At 44.2% G+C, this 16,618-nt stretch overlaps 1 protein-coding gene across 2 annotated transcripts in view; it reads right to left on the bottom strand.

The window, feature by feature from the left end:
* The window catches only part of CPNE3 (copine 3), a 444,306-nt gene that overhangs the window by 131,248 nt on the left and 296,440 nt on the right, over nt 1-16,618 (bottom strand). For both annotated transcript variants that reach the window (XM_069621306.1, XM_069621305.1), the window contains exon 9: nt 11,759-11,845. In XM_069621306.1, coding sequence (XP_069477407.1) covers nt 11,759-11,845 — 87 coding nt within the window. The remainder of the gene's footprint in view (nt 1-11,758; nt 11,846-16,618) is intronic.

Here is a 16,618-nt window from a genome sequence, read left to right as displayed (position 1 = left end):
CAAGTATGCTCACACTTTGTTCATTTCGAAATCATATCAAGAGTTATTCTTTTTAAAGCATGAGCAAAACGTGTAGAGGGCACACTGAACAAAATGTGCTCCATCGGCCAACAGTCGAGCCGTTTCATAAATATTATTTTCGAAAATTATTTTTTTCAATTGTCACTTTTTGTTTGAACAATAACCCTTTTCCATTTTATGGATTGCTTTTGAAATAAAATCTTTTGAATTATTACTTTCAGATTACATTTAGCGTTTCACTTGTGCTTAATGTTTTTCACCTTATTTAAAGATGTTTTGCTCAGAAAGAGTTTGTTTTAAATTGTTCCTTTTTGCCTTCATTTGTACATTCTGGCAGGGGAATCCCTAATTCCCTCCTTTAACCTTATCTTCATCTTTACCTTTAACCACATCTTTAATCCCAGCTTTAACTCTAAATGTGCTTATGATTTATTGAAGAGAAATGTTTTTAGAAAGATATTTTGCAGGAAAAAGCTATTTTTCAAGAAAACTGTTAGGGAGAATTCTCAGAAATGTGCTAATTCCTCTCTACCTTAGAGACCCCCAGCACTTTTGCTGAACTCAAGGACTTTTTAATTTTTAACCTGGAGAGACTGAGATCTTTTTCCCACTCTCTCATGTATTTTTCTGTGAGTTAACAATGTGTTTCTTTTTGGTTTTGGAGTCTGGCAAATTCCATAGGCATCATCTTTGTATTGTGACACACAGCACCTTCAGTGCAGTGGCACAGGGAAGTCTCTTAGATTTCCCAAAGGTTTAAATACCTTATCTTGGATAAACTACTGTTTCCAGGAGCAGTAAAGTGAAATTGGCTTTACTTACAATTGTAACTTTTTAGACCCAGCACACACTACATTACAATAGGGTGCTGGAGGAGGTACTTAGTATCGCCTTTGTCTAGTTTCTCATGTAACATTTTTATGTTACCCTTTCTACAATTAATGGCTGGTGGCAGTGGTTTACTTTTAACTACCATTGGGAGCTATTACCGCGGGCTGCGTTCACAGCTGCAGTAAAGCACCCATGGATGGCCATTTTGTTAAAATGGCCCGGTCTTCTTTTTTCGCCATTTCCTGCTGGAAAGGTTCTTCTTGAGATTTACTCTGCGCGCCAAACCAGGTTAGGTGCCTTTGTTCGTTTTGTCTTTCGCAGGATTAACGAGTGAAGCCTGCCTCTGTCTCCAGTATGACTGCCAGGGGCAGGAAGTGAGGGAGGTGCTTGAAACTCCCTGTGCTTAATCCCCTTGGTTACAGGCATGCACCCAAAGGTGATTGACCGGCTGGCTGTCGGGCAAGAACAACTACCCTGCTGTGTGATTGACAGCTAGGCTGGAATGAATCGGAGAAACCTGCATAAAAGGTGAGGTTTTTTGGCTTGGAAGCCAGAATCGACCAAATAAATCCAAAGAAGAACTTGGAAGAGACGCCTGCTGCAACTCCTGGACCGTTGGTTTGCCCGGTGAAGCCCTGCTGCTGTGCTGAAGCTCCGAATTCGTTTCGACTAGAGAAGCCCTGCAAGGACGACTTTTCCCCTTGAGTTCGTGGGACCAATGAACTCCAAAGTGAACTCGTTTGGACATCCTCTTGGAGCTGGCTGTACTTCCACTGCTGCTGGAAACGAAGTGCCAGGGAGAGGAACACCAAACGGAGTGCATCACTTTTAAGATGGATCAGAGCTGCTGGAAGATCTCCCAGACTCCCATCAAGCAGGACTGACCAAGCCTGAGCCACCTCGACAGAGTGCTGGATCCCAGTTGCGAGGAAAGTCCAGAGTGGTATCTGTGAGACAGCAGTGGTGCTATTTGCTGAGACATGAGGAGCTGAAACCGCGAAGTGCCGCAGAATAGAAATTTGTCCGTTTCTGTCGCCGACCGTCCCGTTGTGTTGCAGCAGTCCACAGAAGTCCTTCCTCTTGTCCCCACCACTGAGGCACAGGAACAACAGGATATGCAGAGCCACACAGGAACAGAAGCCAGCTGGAACCATTTCTTCTAACCAAAGGTACTGTACAGTCTAAGAGAACTTACCTCTTGTCTTGTGACCTTACTTGTTCTCAGTTGAGACTTTTCTTGGTTGCTTCTGTAGAGTTGTTTGCATCTTCTACACCTCGTAAGCCTCCCAGCTTGTGACCCTACTTTGATTCTACTTTTTCTACAAAGATTTCTTAACCATTGTGCAAGACTTTTACTACCTACAAGAAGTGCTTCAGCTCACCTAGACATTTGTTCAATTGACATTGGCTGGGCTGGCTCCCTGAATGACTCTTATCTCCTGTGAATGTGTATGTTTTACCTGACATTCAGGAAAGAGTTAACTTACTTTGGATTGGGGGGCTCAAAAGTACTTACCTGCTTCAGAATAATTGTGTGATCTCCAGTCTTATTCTGAAGCCCTTTTTCTTTAACATGCTTTGCAGTATTGCTCTGATCTAGAGAAGCAAAGAGTGTGTATTTTGGAGTGTATTTGAGTGTTACTATTATATTGTCCCTTCTGAAGAAGGCTTATTCAAACTGACTGTTAAATAAATTAATAATTGTTTAATCAAGAGACCTTGAGTGTAATTGTTTATTTGGATACTTGTCACTGTGAATCTCTGTGTAACCACCCTACTGCTCACATTGACCCCTCCTGAGACAAGCCTGGCTGCTCAGCCACACTACCAACCTGTGTAGTACAGCCTTATACCAAAGGCTGGGTTCCTATTGCCAGGAGGACAAGGTTGTTGTAGTGCACCCAAAGGGTACTGCTCACAATCTTGCCTAGCACTGGTGGCAGGCGGTGAGGATCTATTGTAGCGTTGTTACACTAAGTATTTACTTTGCTTTTGTTCAACTAAAACCGTCACAAGGCTAAGCTCCACTAGAACAGCAATTTTAACATACCAAATATGGATAAAGTCAGTCAGGAAGCCTGACCAGCATTTGGCTGACTCAAAAGAGATTGATCCGAAGAAGCTAGCAAAGGCTGTTGACTTGTGGGTTGCCAGCCAACCGGGCTACTCACAAGGATTCTGGGGCCACTCATAAAAAGGATCTGGAGAAGCAGCACAAGAAAGATGACAAACAAAATTCTAAAACTTCCCATCCAAAAGAAGGCCACAAACATAAGAAGGGTAAGCCACATGGGAAACCAGGACAGTCTAGTGATACCTCTGGTGCCAAACCAGAGGGAGGTCAGCAGAAACCCTCATTCCAGAAAACATTTGGTAAATGTTATGCTTGTGGGTCCACTGACCATATGAAACGGGATCCCAGATGCAAGGGTAAACTTTAAGGGGAGGGACAAGTCCATATGGCAAGTAGAAACTTTCATCTATTGGGTGAAGACCCCAATGGGATCTCAGCCAGTGTTTCTTTAGTGTCCCTGGGTCTGTGGGAACAACATAATGTAGATGTGTATACCTTTATACCAAATAACACAAAACAATACTACAAGGACAGTGTACTTGTAAATGGTCAGGAGACACAGGCCCAGCATCACAGTGGTGGATGAAACCTTTTTCAAACCTGAGGATGTTGCTAAAACACAAAAAGGCTGCACTAAGCTTGGAGGTGGTTCCAATACTACCAGCTCTCATCCAGTGCAACAATATGACTGTAAGAATACCTGTCAGTGTTCAGAGTGAGGTGCCTGGGAGAGTCCTTTTGGGGAATGACTTAAAGACTCTTGGAGTTTATCAAGCACCCCAAGGCCTCCCAGTAAAAGGAAGCAGGACCAAATAAGAAGGCCAGAGAGCTCACCTTGGATGACTCTCAGTGGGTTGTTACAGAAGAACCTATAACACCCAGTCTGCCGGAAGAACAAACTTCTACTTCCAGGAAGAAAGAGACAAAGGGGAAACCCAAGGTGTCAGAAAATAAGAAGAGAAGCACCCCTGTGCAGAAAACCAGGACATCCCAAGAGGACAGTCCCAAGTCACACCTGTGACTCCTACACCAGCTGAGGCTGAGTGTGAGAAACCACCAGAGGATGGTGAGTCAGCTACTGATGATACAGAGCTGGAAGAAGACCTTCCTCCTGTTGTAGATCTGGATCCTAAAGACCATCCTGAGTTAAAGACGTTACTTTCAGAAGGTGGCCCTTGTAGAGCAGACTTCAGCAGAGGTCAAAGAGAGTGTCCTACTCTTGAAGGTCTTCGCCAACAGGCAGCTTCCCAGCTGGAAAGGCAAGAGCCAGGGAAGCACAGGTTAGACTGGGAGGATGGCCTCCTCTACAGTGAACCTATTGAGTCTACTCCAGGGGACTACAGAAGACTTGTAGTGCCTCAAGAAGTAAGACCTCAGTTCCTACAGTTAGCCCATGAGATCCCTTTAGCTGGTCACTTAAGCTTTAAGAAGACCAAAGGAAGGATTTGTCTGTATTTCTACTGGCCTAAAATGGGGTTAGATGTAGATAAATTCTGTAGGAGCTGTCACATTTGTCAGACATCTGGCAAGAGTGGAGCCAAGAATGTGGCACCTTTAGTGCCCCTCCCAGTGGTGGGAGTCCCTTTTGAGAGGTGGGAATCGACATTGTTGGTCCCCTAGACCCTCCAACATCTTCAGGCAACCGATTTATATTGTTTGTGGTAGACCATGCTACCAGGTATCATGAATAACCTATGAGGACTGTCACAGCTCAGGCCGTGGCAAAGGCCCTACTTGGTATTTTTACCAGAGTAGGTTTTCCTAAGAAGGTGATCTTTGACAGGGGGACCAATTCTATGTTCCACTACATGCAAGCAATGTGGAAAAACTGTGGAGTAACCTAGCAGTTCTCAAAAGCCTACCATCACCAGACCAATGGGTTGGTAGAAAGGTTTAACAGAACTACAAAGAGCATGATAGGTGCTTTAGAAGAACCCCTTAGAAGAAAGAGGGACCTTCTACTGCCATGCTTTCTCTTTGCTTATAGAGAAGTCCCTCAAGAAGGTGTAAGAAGGTGTTAGATTCAGTCCCTTTGAGCTTCTCTATGGTCATCCTGTTAGAGGTCCATTGGCCCTAATTAAGGAGGGGTTGGAGAGTGCTCCTTCCCACAAGCCAGTGAGAGTCACTGACTATGTGTTAGTTCTCCGAATGACACACATGATGACAGAAGCTTCTGATAACTTGAAAGCAGGTCAGGCTCTGGTGAAGCATTGGCATGACCAGAAGGCCAACATGGTTGAGTTTACTCAAGACCAGCTAGGTCTTGTTATGGTGCCTACAAAGCAGAGGGCCTTGCAGGACAAATGGACTGGACCCTTCAAGGTTGTGGGAAAACTTGGAGAGGTCAATTACTTGGCGGATTTAGGCAATCCTAAGGAGGCCCCCAGGGTCTTTCACACCAACTGCCTAAAGGCCTATGTCTCTAGACCAGAACTAGGAGCTCTGCTCTTAGCATCTGCTCAGGAGGAGGAGGAGAGTGAACCTCTGCCCGATCTCCTCAGGGAACATCCTTTAAATGGGAAGATAGAAGGAGTCAATCTCTCTTCTGATCTGACACTGGAACAGCAGGTAGAGTGCAAAACTCTATTAAATCAGTATGCCTCCCTGTTTTCACTGACACCAGGCTTGACACCTTGGGGCCAGCATGAGATTCTCACTGGTGAATGTTTACCTGTTAAAAGCAGAGGTTACAGGATGTCAGACCATGTAAGAACCCACATAACGGAAGAGGTCAAGAAGATGCTTGATCTCGGGGTAATAGAACCCTCTACCAGTCCATGGGCTAGCCCAGTAGTGCTAAAAACCAAGGCAGGATCCAAGGAGGTGAGATTATGTGGGGACTATAGAGCTCTTAATGCAGTCACTACCACTGATGCCCATCATTTACCTAGGACAGATGAGGTGGTGGACACACTTGATTCAGCCAAGCACCTCAGTACATTTGACCTAACATCAGGCTATTGGCAAATAGCTCTGACAGACCATGCCAAGGAGGAAACTGCATTTCCAACCCCAGGAGGCCTCTACCAGTTTAAGGTTATACATTTTGGACTAAAGAATGCACCTGCTACAGTCCAAAGGATGGTCAATCATGTTCTGAATGGGATGGAGGACTTCTGCATGGCATACTTGGATGACATTGCAGTGTTCAGCCCTACTTGGAAAGAACATATTGATCACCTAGGCTATGTGGTTCAGGCTCTTGAGCAGGCCAATCTGACCATAAAGGCAAGTAAACATCAAATTGGTCAGAGTAAAGTGGTCTTCCTTGGACACGAGGTAGAAGGAGGTAAAAGAAGGACATTGCCTAGCAAGGTACAAGCTGTAAAAGACTGGGCCACCCCTACTACTCAAACCCAAGTGAGAGCCTTTTTAGGTCTCACTGGTTACTATAGGAACTTCATAGAGAACTATGGGACCATAGCTTCTCCCTTGAATGTGATCTCCTCACCCAAATTCCCCAAAATAAACAGGTGGAATGAGGAGTGCACTAAGGCATTTGAAGGATTTAAGAAAGCCCCTTGTCAAGCTCCAGTCTTGAAAGCTCCTGACTATAACTAATCCTTTATTGTAAAAAATGATGCTTCAAATACAGGAATAGGTGCAGTTCTGAGTCAGCTGGATGAGAAAGGCAGGGAACACCCTATCTGCTTCATCAGTAGGAAACTGAAGGACCAAGAAACAAGGTGGGAAACCATAGAACGTGAATGTTTTGTCATTGTGTGGTCTTTGAGGAACTTTAGACCATACTTTGTATGCATCTACATTTGTAATTCAAACAGACCACCAACCCTTGAGATGGTTAATGCAGATGAAGGGAGAAAATCCTAAATTGTTAAGAAGGCCGATCAGCCTTCAGGGGTTTGATTTCCCCATAGAACACAGGTCAGGGTGTAATCACCACGATGCTGATGGTCTCTCCAGAAAGTATGACCGACTGGAGAAAGGAGATTCATCCAGGAGTGGATTAAATCCTCCTGTCCCTTAGTCTGGGGGACGAGTATTAGGCAAAGTTTGAATGCAGTACCCTCTGGGAACACTACAAACAACTATGACTACAGGTATAGGCAACCCAACCTTTGGTATAAGCTTTTACTACACAGTTTTGGTAGCGTGTTGAGCAGCCAGGCTTGTCTCAAGAGGGGAAATGTGAGCTGTAGTGGAGTTACACAAAGATTCACAGTTACAGGTATTTAAATAAACTCTTATACTCAAGGTTTCTTACATAAACAATTATTAATTTATTTATCGGTCAGTTATAATGCTTTCTTCAGAAGGAAGCAATGGAATAGTAACACACAAATATACTTCAATACTGTACACTTTGAGTTTCTGAATCAGACAAGACCCTTTTGGGATGGCCCACAGACACAACCTACACCCAAAGGTGACTTCAGTAACAAGGATGCTGGGGACATTAATATCTTACTGCTGGCATTCAGAACACTCTTTAAAAGTTGGTAAAATGCAAAGATTATTAGAACACAAGAGATCACTATTATTCCTAAGCAGTGCAGATCCTTTTAGAGTTCACTAGAAGAGTCATTGAATTCAATAGGCTAAGCCAAAGTCAATGGACAAAAGTCTTGGATAGGGTAAAGCACTTCTGGTAAATAAATGGAAAAGTATTTGCACAAGTTCTTAGGAGTCTTTGATGAAATGAAGAATCAAATGTAGGGCCACAAGCTGATTAGGCCTGTGAGTTGTGGAAGTTACAAGCACTTCTACAGTAAGAGGTAAGTTCTCTTAGACTTGTTTTACAGTACCTTGGTAAAGAAGAAAAGATGCAGCTGATGACTTCTGTTCCTGTGCAGTTCTGCAGATCTCACTGTTCCTGGGCCTCAGTCATGGGGACAAGAGGTAGGACGTCGGGGGACTCCTGCACTGCACTGGGACTGTCAAAACCTGCAACCGGCAAACTTCACTTTCAGTGGCTGTTTTGCATTTCATCTCCCGCAACGTGGTTCCTGACTGTCAAGGTGGACTGTACTTGCTTCTGGGGTCCCACACTCTGCTGAGGGGGCTCAGGCTTGGTCTGTCCTGCTTTGTGGGAGTCCGGAGGATCTTCCAAAAGCTTTAGGCCAGCTTAAAAGTAACACAAACAATCTGGTGTCCCTCTCCCTGGCTATAAGGTTTCCAGTAGCAATTCTGAGGAAATTCAACCAGCTCCGAGATGAGTGTCCAGGTGGCATACTTTGGAGTTGATTGGACCCACCAACTCAAAGGGAGAAGTCGTCCTTGCAGGGGCTTCTCTGTCGATGCGAACTTGGCAAGTTGGCACTGCAGCAGGGCTTCACCGGGCAAACCAACGGTCCAGGAGTTGCAACAGGAGTCCTCTTCAAGCTCTTCTTCGGTTCCTTCGTCCAGTGGTTGACTCTGCCTTCCAAGCCAAAAGACTTGCCTTTTATTCAGTTCTCTCCCATTAACTCCTGCATAGCTGTCACTCAACCAGCAGGGTGGCTGTCCTTGCCAGACAGTCAGCCGGCCAATCACCACAGAGTGTATTTGGGTCTCCCAGGAGGCTAAGCACAGGGAGTTTCGGGCACCTCCCTCACTTCCTGCCTACACCAGACACTCTGGAGCCAGAGGCGGGTTTCACTCAGAAACCCAGCCAAAGGCGAAAGGAACAAAGAGACCACACCTGGTTTGGTGCACAGAGAAACTCTCTAGAAGGATCGTTCCACAAAGATATGGCAAAAAATAAAGACCGGGACCATTTTGTCAAAGATGGCTCTGCGCCATTTTGAAAAAGATGGCTCCCGCGGTTAGCGTTACCGGAGCGCCGAACAGCCCCGGTAAATGTAATCCATGGTAGTTTGGAACAAAACCACTGCCACCAGCCATTCTGTGAGAAAAGGGTAACATACAAATGTACATGAGCAGCTAGACACAGGGGATACTAATTAACCCCTCCAGCACTTAATTGTGAGATTTGCTGGGTCTAGCAAGTACACTGCTAAGTAAAGTCAATTTCACTTTACTGTTCTGGGAAACAGTAGTTTATCCCAGAGAAGGTATTTAAACCTTGGGAAATCTAAAAGACTTCCCTGTGTCACTGCACTGAAGGTGCTGTGTGACACAATGTAAAAGATGATGCCCATGGTGTTCAGGTGTTCGTCAGACTCCATAATCAAAAGAAACACAGAGGTAAAATTCACATGAAAATACATGAGAGAGTGGGAAAAAGGGCCTCACTTTCTCCAGGTTAAAAAAATCAAGTCTTCAAAATCCAGCAAAGTTGCTAGGGGTCTCTAAGGTGGAGGGAATTAGCACATTTTTGAGAATTCTCTCTAACAACGAGTGTTTGGGAGAATTCTCAGAAATGTGTTAATTCCCTTCTGCCTTAGAGACCCTCAGCTCTTTTGCTGGACTTTAGGACTTTTAATTTATAACCTGGAGAGAGTGAGACCTTTGTCCCACTCTCCCGTGTATTTTTCTGTGATTTGGACTCTGTTTCTTTTGACTTTGGAGTGTGACAAACTCCATAGCCATCATTTTTACATTGTGACACACATCACCCTGAGTGCAGTGGCACAGGGAAGTCTCTTAGATTTCCCAAAGGTTTAAATACCTTCTCTTGGTGAAACTACTGTTTCCAAGAGCACTGAAGTGAAACTGACTTTGCTTACATTTTGTAACTTTCTAGACCCAACCCACACTATCTTACCATGGGGTGCTGGAGAGGTTACTTAGTATACCCTATGTCTTGTTTCCCATGTAACATTTTTATGTTACCCTTTCTACAAGGTGGCAGTAGTTTACTTTTTACTTCCATTGTGTGTTTTTACCGCGGGCTGTGTTCGCAGCTGCAGTAAGGCACTCATAGGTGCCCATTTTGTCAAAATGGCCCCGGTCTTGTTTTTTTGCCATTCTTGTTGCAAAGGTCATTCTTGAGATTTACTCTGCGTGCCAAATCAGGTCGGTCCCTTTGTTTGTTTTGTCTTTGGTGGGATTCACAAGTGAAGCCCGCCTCTGGCCCCAGTATGTTTGGCAGGGGCAGGAAGTGAGAAAGGTGCCCGAACCTCCCTGTGCTTAATCCCCTTGGTTACAGGCATGCACCCAAAGGTGATTGGCCAGCTGGCTGTCCTAGGAGGACAGCCACCCTGCTATGTGATTGACAGCTAGGCTGGAATGAATGGGAGAAACCTGCATTAAAGGCGAGGCTTTTTGGCTTGGAAGGCAGAGTCGACCACTGGACGAAGGAATCTGAAGAAGAACTTGGAAGAGAAGCCTGGTCCATTGGTTTGCACAGTGAAGCCCTGCTGCTGTGCTGAAGCTCCGAATTCGTTTCGACTAGAGAAGCCCTGCAAGGATGATTTCTCTCCTTGGGTTGGTGGGACCAATCAACCCCAAAGTGAACTCATCTGGACATCCTCTCACAGCTGGCTGTACTTCCACTGCTGCTGCTGCTGAAACCGTAGTGCCAGGGAGAGGAACACCAGATCGAGTGCATCGCTTTTAAGTCAGACCCGAGCGCCAGTAAGATCCTTTCTGACTTCCCAGAAGCAGAACTGACCAAGCCTGAGCCACCTCAACAGAGTGCTGGACCCCAGATGCGAGGAAAGTCTGAAGTGGTATCCGAGAACCGCAGTGTTGCTATTTGCTCTAGATGCGAGGAGCTGAAACCACGTAGTGCCTCTGAATTGAAGTTTGAGCTTTGCTACCGCCGACATTCCCATTGTGTTGCATGAGCTCCCAGAAGACCTCCCTCTCGTCCCCACGACTGCACAAAAGGTAGTAAAAAGTAACCACTGCCACCCTCCATTTAAGTCAGTTGTAACAAAAAGTTACAAGAGGAGTGGGAGAAGGAGTTACAATGTAACCCTCCCAACACCCCACATAAGGTGGTGTGTGCTGGGCCCACAAACGAAAAGGTATGTAAGATAAAAGTTATCTTACTATTCCTGGAAACTGTAGTTCTCACAGAAAATGTATTTAATTATAAAGAGGAGCCCATGGCACTCCCCATCGACACTACACATAGGGTGCTGGCTGACACTAAGCAAAAAGCAGATGCCTGTATCCACATATGGAGGTTACCAAACACCATGAAATCCCAGAATACAGAATCCCAGTCTGAGTAACAAATCGAGTGAGTGGTAAAAAGTTCCACTCACTCAGAAGGTTAAAATCAAAAAAGTCCAGAGTCCAGCAAATGCACTGGGGCCTCTCACGATAAAGGGAATTAGCACAGAAACTGAACATTTTCGCTAACATCATGACATCGGAAGATTTGCTCCAGCTTTAAGCTTTGACGTTAAGGTGTAAGCCAGGAGGTGCAACTCTGAGCTTCTCACAAACATCTGCGGATTTGCCCCAGTTCAAATCTTTGGAAATCAGGCCTACTATGTCGCAGCATGCTCCACACATTTCAGTTTACAGATGAAATGGGAGGCATTTATTTTCAAATAGTTGCTTCAGTAATTGATTTCAGCTGAGATACATGTCACTTTCATTTGATTGCCACACTTTACCTGGTACTGATGCGGCGAAACAAGGCTAAATATCTTTAATGGTTCATTTTGTACCAGATCTTTATCTGCATTGCTACAAGACAACCCTTGGAGAATAGATTGTCTAGATTTGACAAATGTTGATTAATTAACCAGAGATCTGGAAACACTACAAGTGTTTTGAAAAACAATCATATCATATGGGCACAGATAAACCAGAGGTTTGTGAACAAGTTATCAACTGCCCACATCTCAAAGAGTGAGCTGTAAAGAATAGCGTGTTCCTTCCAGCCACTAAATCTTTCCTATCTAAAAAAAAATGGTTTGAACCAGCAACACACAAACTGCATGCATTAGAACATCCAAGTTCTATACGTACCTCGCACTGTTTCACACTCACTACCCCCGAATTCTTGTAGCTTTTCTTCTTCTGTTTCTTTTTCGGATTTATGCACTCAAATTCAGCCTGCATTTGAGCAAAAAGTGCAAGTTAAATTACAATTGATAATTTACTTGACCGCACATGTCTGCTGGTCACAAGGAAAGAGCAATTACAGTGTGTTTGGTTAAAAGCAACTCCGTACTTGGCATCCTGTGCGTGGGTGTGTGTCTCCCTTCCGTTGGCAAAGCAACTCCGTACTTGGCATCCTGTGCGTGGGTGTGTGTGTGTGTGTGTGTCTCCCTTCCGTTGGCAAAGCAACTCCGTACTTGGCATCCTGTGCGTGTGTGTGTGTGTGTCCCTTCTGCTGGCATAATTGATATGTGTGAATAAAATAAACAAACCAGGCTCTTTGAGACGAAGAATTACTGAACAAATAGTAATTGTGGTCTTTTCCACTAGTGCCACAGCTAAGGCCCTCCTTAATTTGCAGTGGTGGGGGACACTTATCCCAACCGTTATCCCTTTAATAGCCAATCAACACACCAGTGACGGTCATGCATCATTAGTCTAGCATCATTAGTCTGCTCTGGAATGAAAAGCAATCAACCATCAAGTCAGAAACCAGGGCCTTAGCTGGGAGTGCCTTCCTTTCCATGGCACTCTTCTCCAAGGCCTCCGGCAGCCGTTCACCTTCGCCACAGTGGCCCACATTCTTGCAATGCAACTATCGATGCTTGCCCTGCAATAGTGTCAGCCAGTGTATTGCACCGTCCCAAAATTCAACATACTCACAAATGACAGACAAACGCGTTTGTCTGTCCCAACCTCCCCACAACGTGTATACTATCTCTACGAGAACGTACTCAAGGCCATGATAACATCAGTGACGTTTTACTATCTAATATAGAAACGAAAGATCTTACTCCACCTTCCGCAAAACGCTAAAAACCTTATTGTTCTGCTAATGTACCTAACTACCGGCGTATACATGCTGTTTATTTGTAACCTCAGCAATAGCCTAATGTATTCTTCAATTCAGCGTCCTATTTCTGTTTATTCTATGTCCTCACTACTGTTGTGTTACCTATGTGAGGTAATCACTCTGTAAGAGTGCCACGATGCCCCAGAGCCGCTTGTGCACGTTATAAATGCAAATAAATAAATAAAATGTAAAAATCCTTCTGCATACCATACATCAGCTATTATCAGCTCTTTATCTTGCAGGTTCTGAATTGCCACAAACACAGTGGACGGGTACATCTTTGTGAACCACTTTGATCCTTATATCTTAGTGCAAAGGCATGCATGATATAACTCTTCCCCAAGCTTCTTACACCAGCCCAGACCAACCACAAACTCTTCAATGTCAACCCAAACAAAATAAATGCTTGTCCAATTATGGCTCTCTGGCATGGGCGCCGCAATTTGAGCAGCGCTCTGTCTATGCAGACCGGGTTCCCACAGGCAGAGAAGTACTTAGTCTGTTTGGTGTCCAAACTCAGCCTCCCTCTGTGTTATCAGGAGCATTATAAGTACCCAATAAATAAATAAATGAACAAGCGGGGAACTGCAGCAGGACTTCACAAGACTTATCTCTTTGTATTAGGCACACCCAACTCTTAACATAGGCCTGTACTACACACATTGGTAGAGTGACTGAGCAGCCAGGCTTATTTTAGGAGGGGTAACGTGAGCTGTAGAGTAGCACAATGAAATCAGTAAACACAGGGTACCAAGTAAACCCCTGCACACTTATTTATATTAAATTATTTATTTATATATACACAAGGCAAATTAAGGATTCTTTAAAACAAAGCAGCAACCAATAGTAACATTCAATGGAAGATAAAATTCATTTAAACAAGAACCATTAATGCAGGTGAGTAATTCTTTTCTATGCTAAACATCTTCCAGCACACGGAGTGACATCAATCAAGGTCAGTATTAGCACTTATTTTTGTTCACCATTACAAAATTGATATTGGGAGGGAAAATGGTTAGAGTTAAAGGAGAACACACTTTCAACGGATCAATAGTTAGTTTCTCCCAGAGGGATGTAGGCAGTCTTTTATCCCAGCAATAATAGTGTCAACAATTAAAAACTGTAAGGGAACAAGCACTGCCAAAACCAATAGTTTTCAGAAGAGGAGACTTTAGGAAACCAGGGCAGCCAAAGTCAATGGGACAGTTCCGGTTTGGATGCAGCTTTTCTTAGAAAAATGTTATTAAACAGTCAGGATTTTTTTGAAAAATCGCAGGAGGTCAAGGGGAGCCCCCTTAATGGAGCACAAGCTGGAAGGTGTGCACAGGTGAGTTGAGGTCAACTCAAAGGAGTTAAAATAGCACTTCCCAAGCTAGGGAGCACTAGAAATGGCAAAAGGTAGTTATACCACAAGCCCCACAGTACCTTAGAATTGGCGAAGAGGTTCCAGCTGGATGCCTTCCTGATGCAGTGATGCAGACCTTTGTTTCTCGTCCTTGGTCGTGGTGACGAAAGGAAGGACGTCTGGCGAACTTCTGCGGCAGCACTCTGGAGAGGAACTTGGCAGCAATGGATTCTACATGATTCGGCGGCTCTTTGTTGTTTTGGTGTCTTTTTCTCAGCACCAAAGAGAAACGAATAGCTCCAGTTGGAGTATCTTCGGTCCCTCAGTCCTGAACTCAGGTGAGGGGGACTCTGGATGAGGAGTTCCTGCTCCTGGATGTCCCTGAAGGTGCCCACGAGGTTTTGGCCGGATTCTTTCTTGGGAAGATGATGCACTCAATAATAGTCAGGGGTCCCCAGGCACTGGGATTCTGCAGCCTAGGAAAGTCGCAGAAAGTCGGGGATGCGCCAAAACAAAGCAGGTCTCGAGCCTATCTGGTTGCACCAGCCCAGGGGAGGAAGTCATCCTGTATGCATCTTTCCTGTCGAAATGAAAACGGGGTCAGCACAGCTGCAAGGCTTCACTGGTGCTTCTGCGGTCCTGAAATGTGCTGCAGGTGTCTCTGCTCGTCCTCTTCATCAGAAATGATGTTCCAGTGGTCGACTCTGCCTGTAGTCCCAAAAGCCTCGTATTTTATGCAAAATCCCATTCATTCACAGCCCTACAGCTGTCAATCACACCGGGGGGGTTGTCCTCTATGGCAGCCACCCGCCCAGTTGCAACTCGTTTCAGCCAGGTATGCCTACAAACAAAGGCCAGTGAAGTTTTGGGCTCCTTCCTCACTTCCTGCTTTCCCAGACACACTGCAGCCTGGGCAGGCTTCAGGGCTGAAGCCCACCAAAGGCAAAACACAGACCTAGTTTAAAACTGAGTAAAACCCCAGAAGGAACTAACAAACATGAAATTGCGAGAAAAAAAAAGAAGACAGGGCCATTTTGGAAAAACTGTCAGCCATGGGTGCTGTACTGCAGCTGAGAAATCACAAAAGGTAGTAAAAAGTAACCACTGCCACCAGCCATTCAAGTTAGTTAGTGTAACAAAAAAAGCTACATGAGAAGTGGGATAAGGAGTTACTTTGTAACCCTTCAGCACTCCACATAGGGTGGTGTGTGCTACCCACAAAAGAAATCTAAGTATAATAAAAGCTATCTCATTGTTCTTGGGAATTGTAGTTCACACAAGAAAATGTATTTAAACAATAAGAGAAGTCCAAGGGACTTCTCAGTGGCACTGCACAGAGGGTGCTGTGTGTCACTATGCAAAAAACAGATGCCTATGGAGTTTACCAGACTCCATTAAACAGTTAAAAATCAAAGTCAGAGAAAAACACATGAGTGAGTAGCAAAAAGTACCACTCACTTAGGAGGTTAAGAATCAAAAAGATCTCAGATTCTAGCAAAACGAGCTGAGGGTCTCTAAGGTTAAAGGGAATTAGCACCGAAACTGAAAATTCTTCCCAACCCCCACGAAGATGAGCTCCTTTAAAGTCTTAAAGTAAAGGCCATTTGACTTTCTTGGGGCTGAAAATCCAATTTTGAAATTGCACAAGCACTTTAGAATTGGAACTGTTTGTAATGGTGATTTAACTGACTATAACCAGTATCTATGCGCAGCCAATTAGAAACAGAAATGGAAATGAACGGCAAAAAGATACCATAACCAATGATGGAGGCTTAAAGCCTTTGAGCCAGCACCGTAGTTCAGCCGGCAATGACTCAAGGAACAAATATGTCAGATTACATACTTAGCTGGTGACTGTGGGTTTAGAGCCTTTCATCCAGCATAGTAGTATTGGTGAACTGAGACACTACTGTTTCAAGGAAAAATTAGGTGTATTTTTCTATCTATTTAGTGATATTGGGTTTAAAGTAAGTATATATTTATATACAGCTGTTGTGCATTTAAGGACTAGTTTATTTATTTTATGAATAGGCGTGTACACAACTGAAATATAGATGTGTAAATTTAAAAAGGTTTTAATATATTTATGGTATAATTCTGATTATCGATATGTTTTATTTTTTTCCTTCTATGACTGTTTAGATAGATTTACTATATGTTTTTTTCTGAAGTCCAACTAAGGGCTTAGTAAAACTATTGGACTGAGACCATACAAGACTCCACTCTTATTATAAAGTTGGACCACCTGAGTATATGGTAGCGTAGACAAAGCAGCCAGGCTTATATAAGGAGGTAAATAGGGCTTTAGGAACACGTTTGTTAGCTAGTTTAACTCGTCTCCTGACACTTGGAACTGTTCACTGGACCCCAGAGACCCTACCTTCATTTTTTCCAGCTTCACAAAACTGTATGGAACATTGCTGAACTTTTGGGCACAAGGCCCCATACATCATAGTGATGGACTTGTGAAGTTAGGATTGAATCTCTGTGGACTAGTAGTGCTAATACTAATCTGTACCTTCCTTTTCAG

Source organism: Ambystoma mexicanum, chromosome 5q, assembly GCF_040938575.1.
Source record: "Ambystoma mexicanum isolate Mex_15411 chromosome 5q, UKY_AmexF1_1, whole genome shotgun sequence".
Classification (NCBI taxonomy): Eukaryota; Metazoa; Chordata; class Amphibia; order Caudata; family Ambystomatidae; genus Ambystoma; species Ambystoma mexicanum.
Note: the sequence above shows the minus strand (reverse complement) of the source record. Positions and strands in the feature narration are given on the sequence as shown.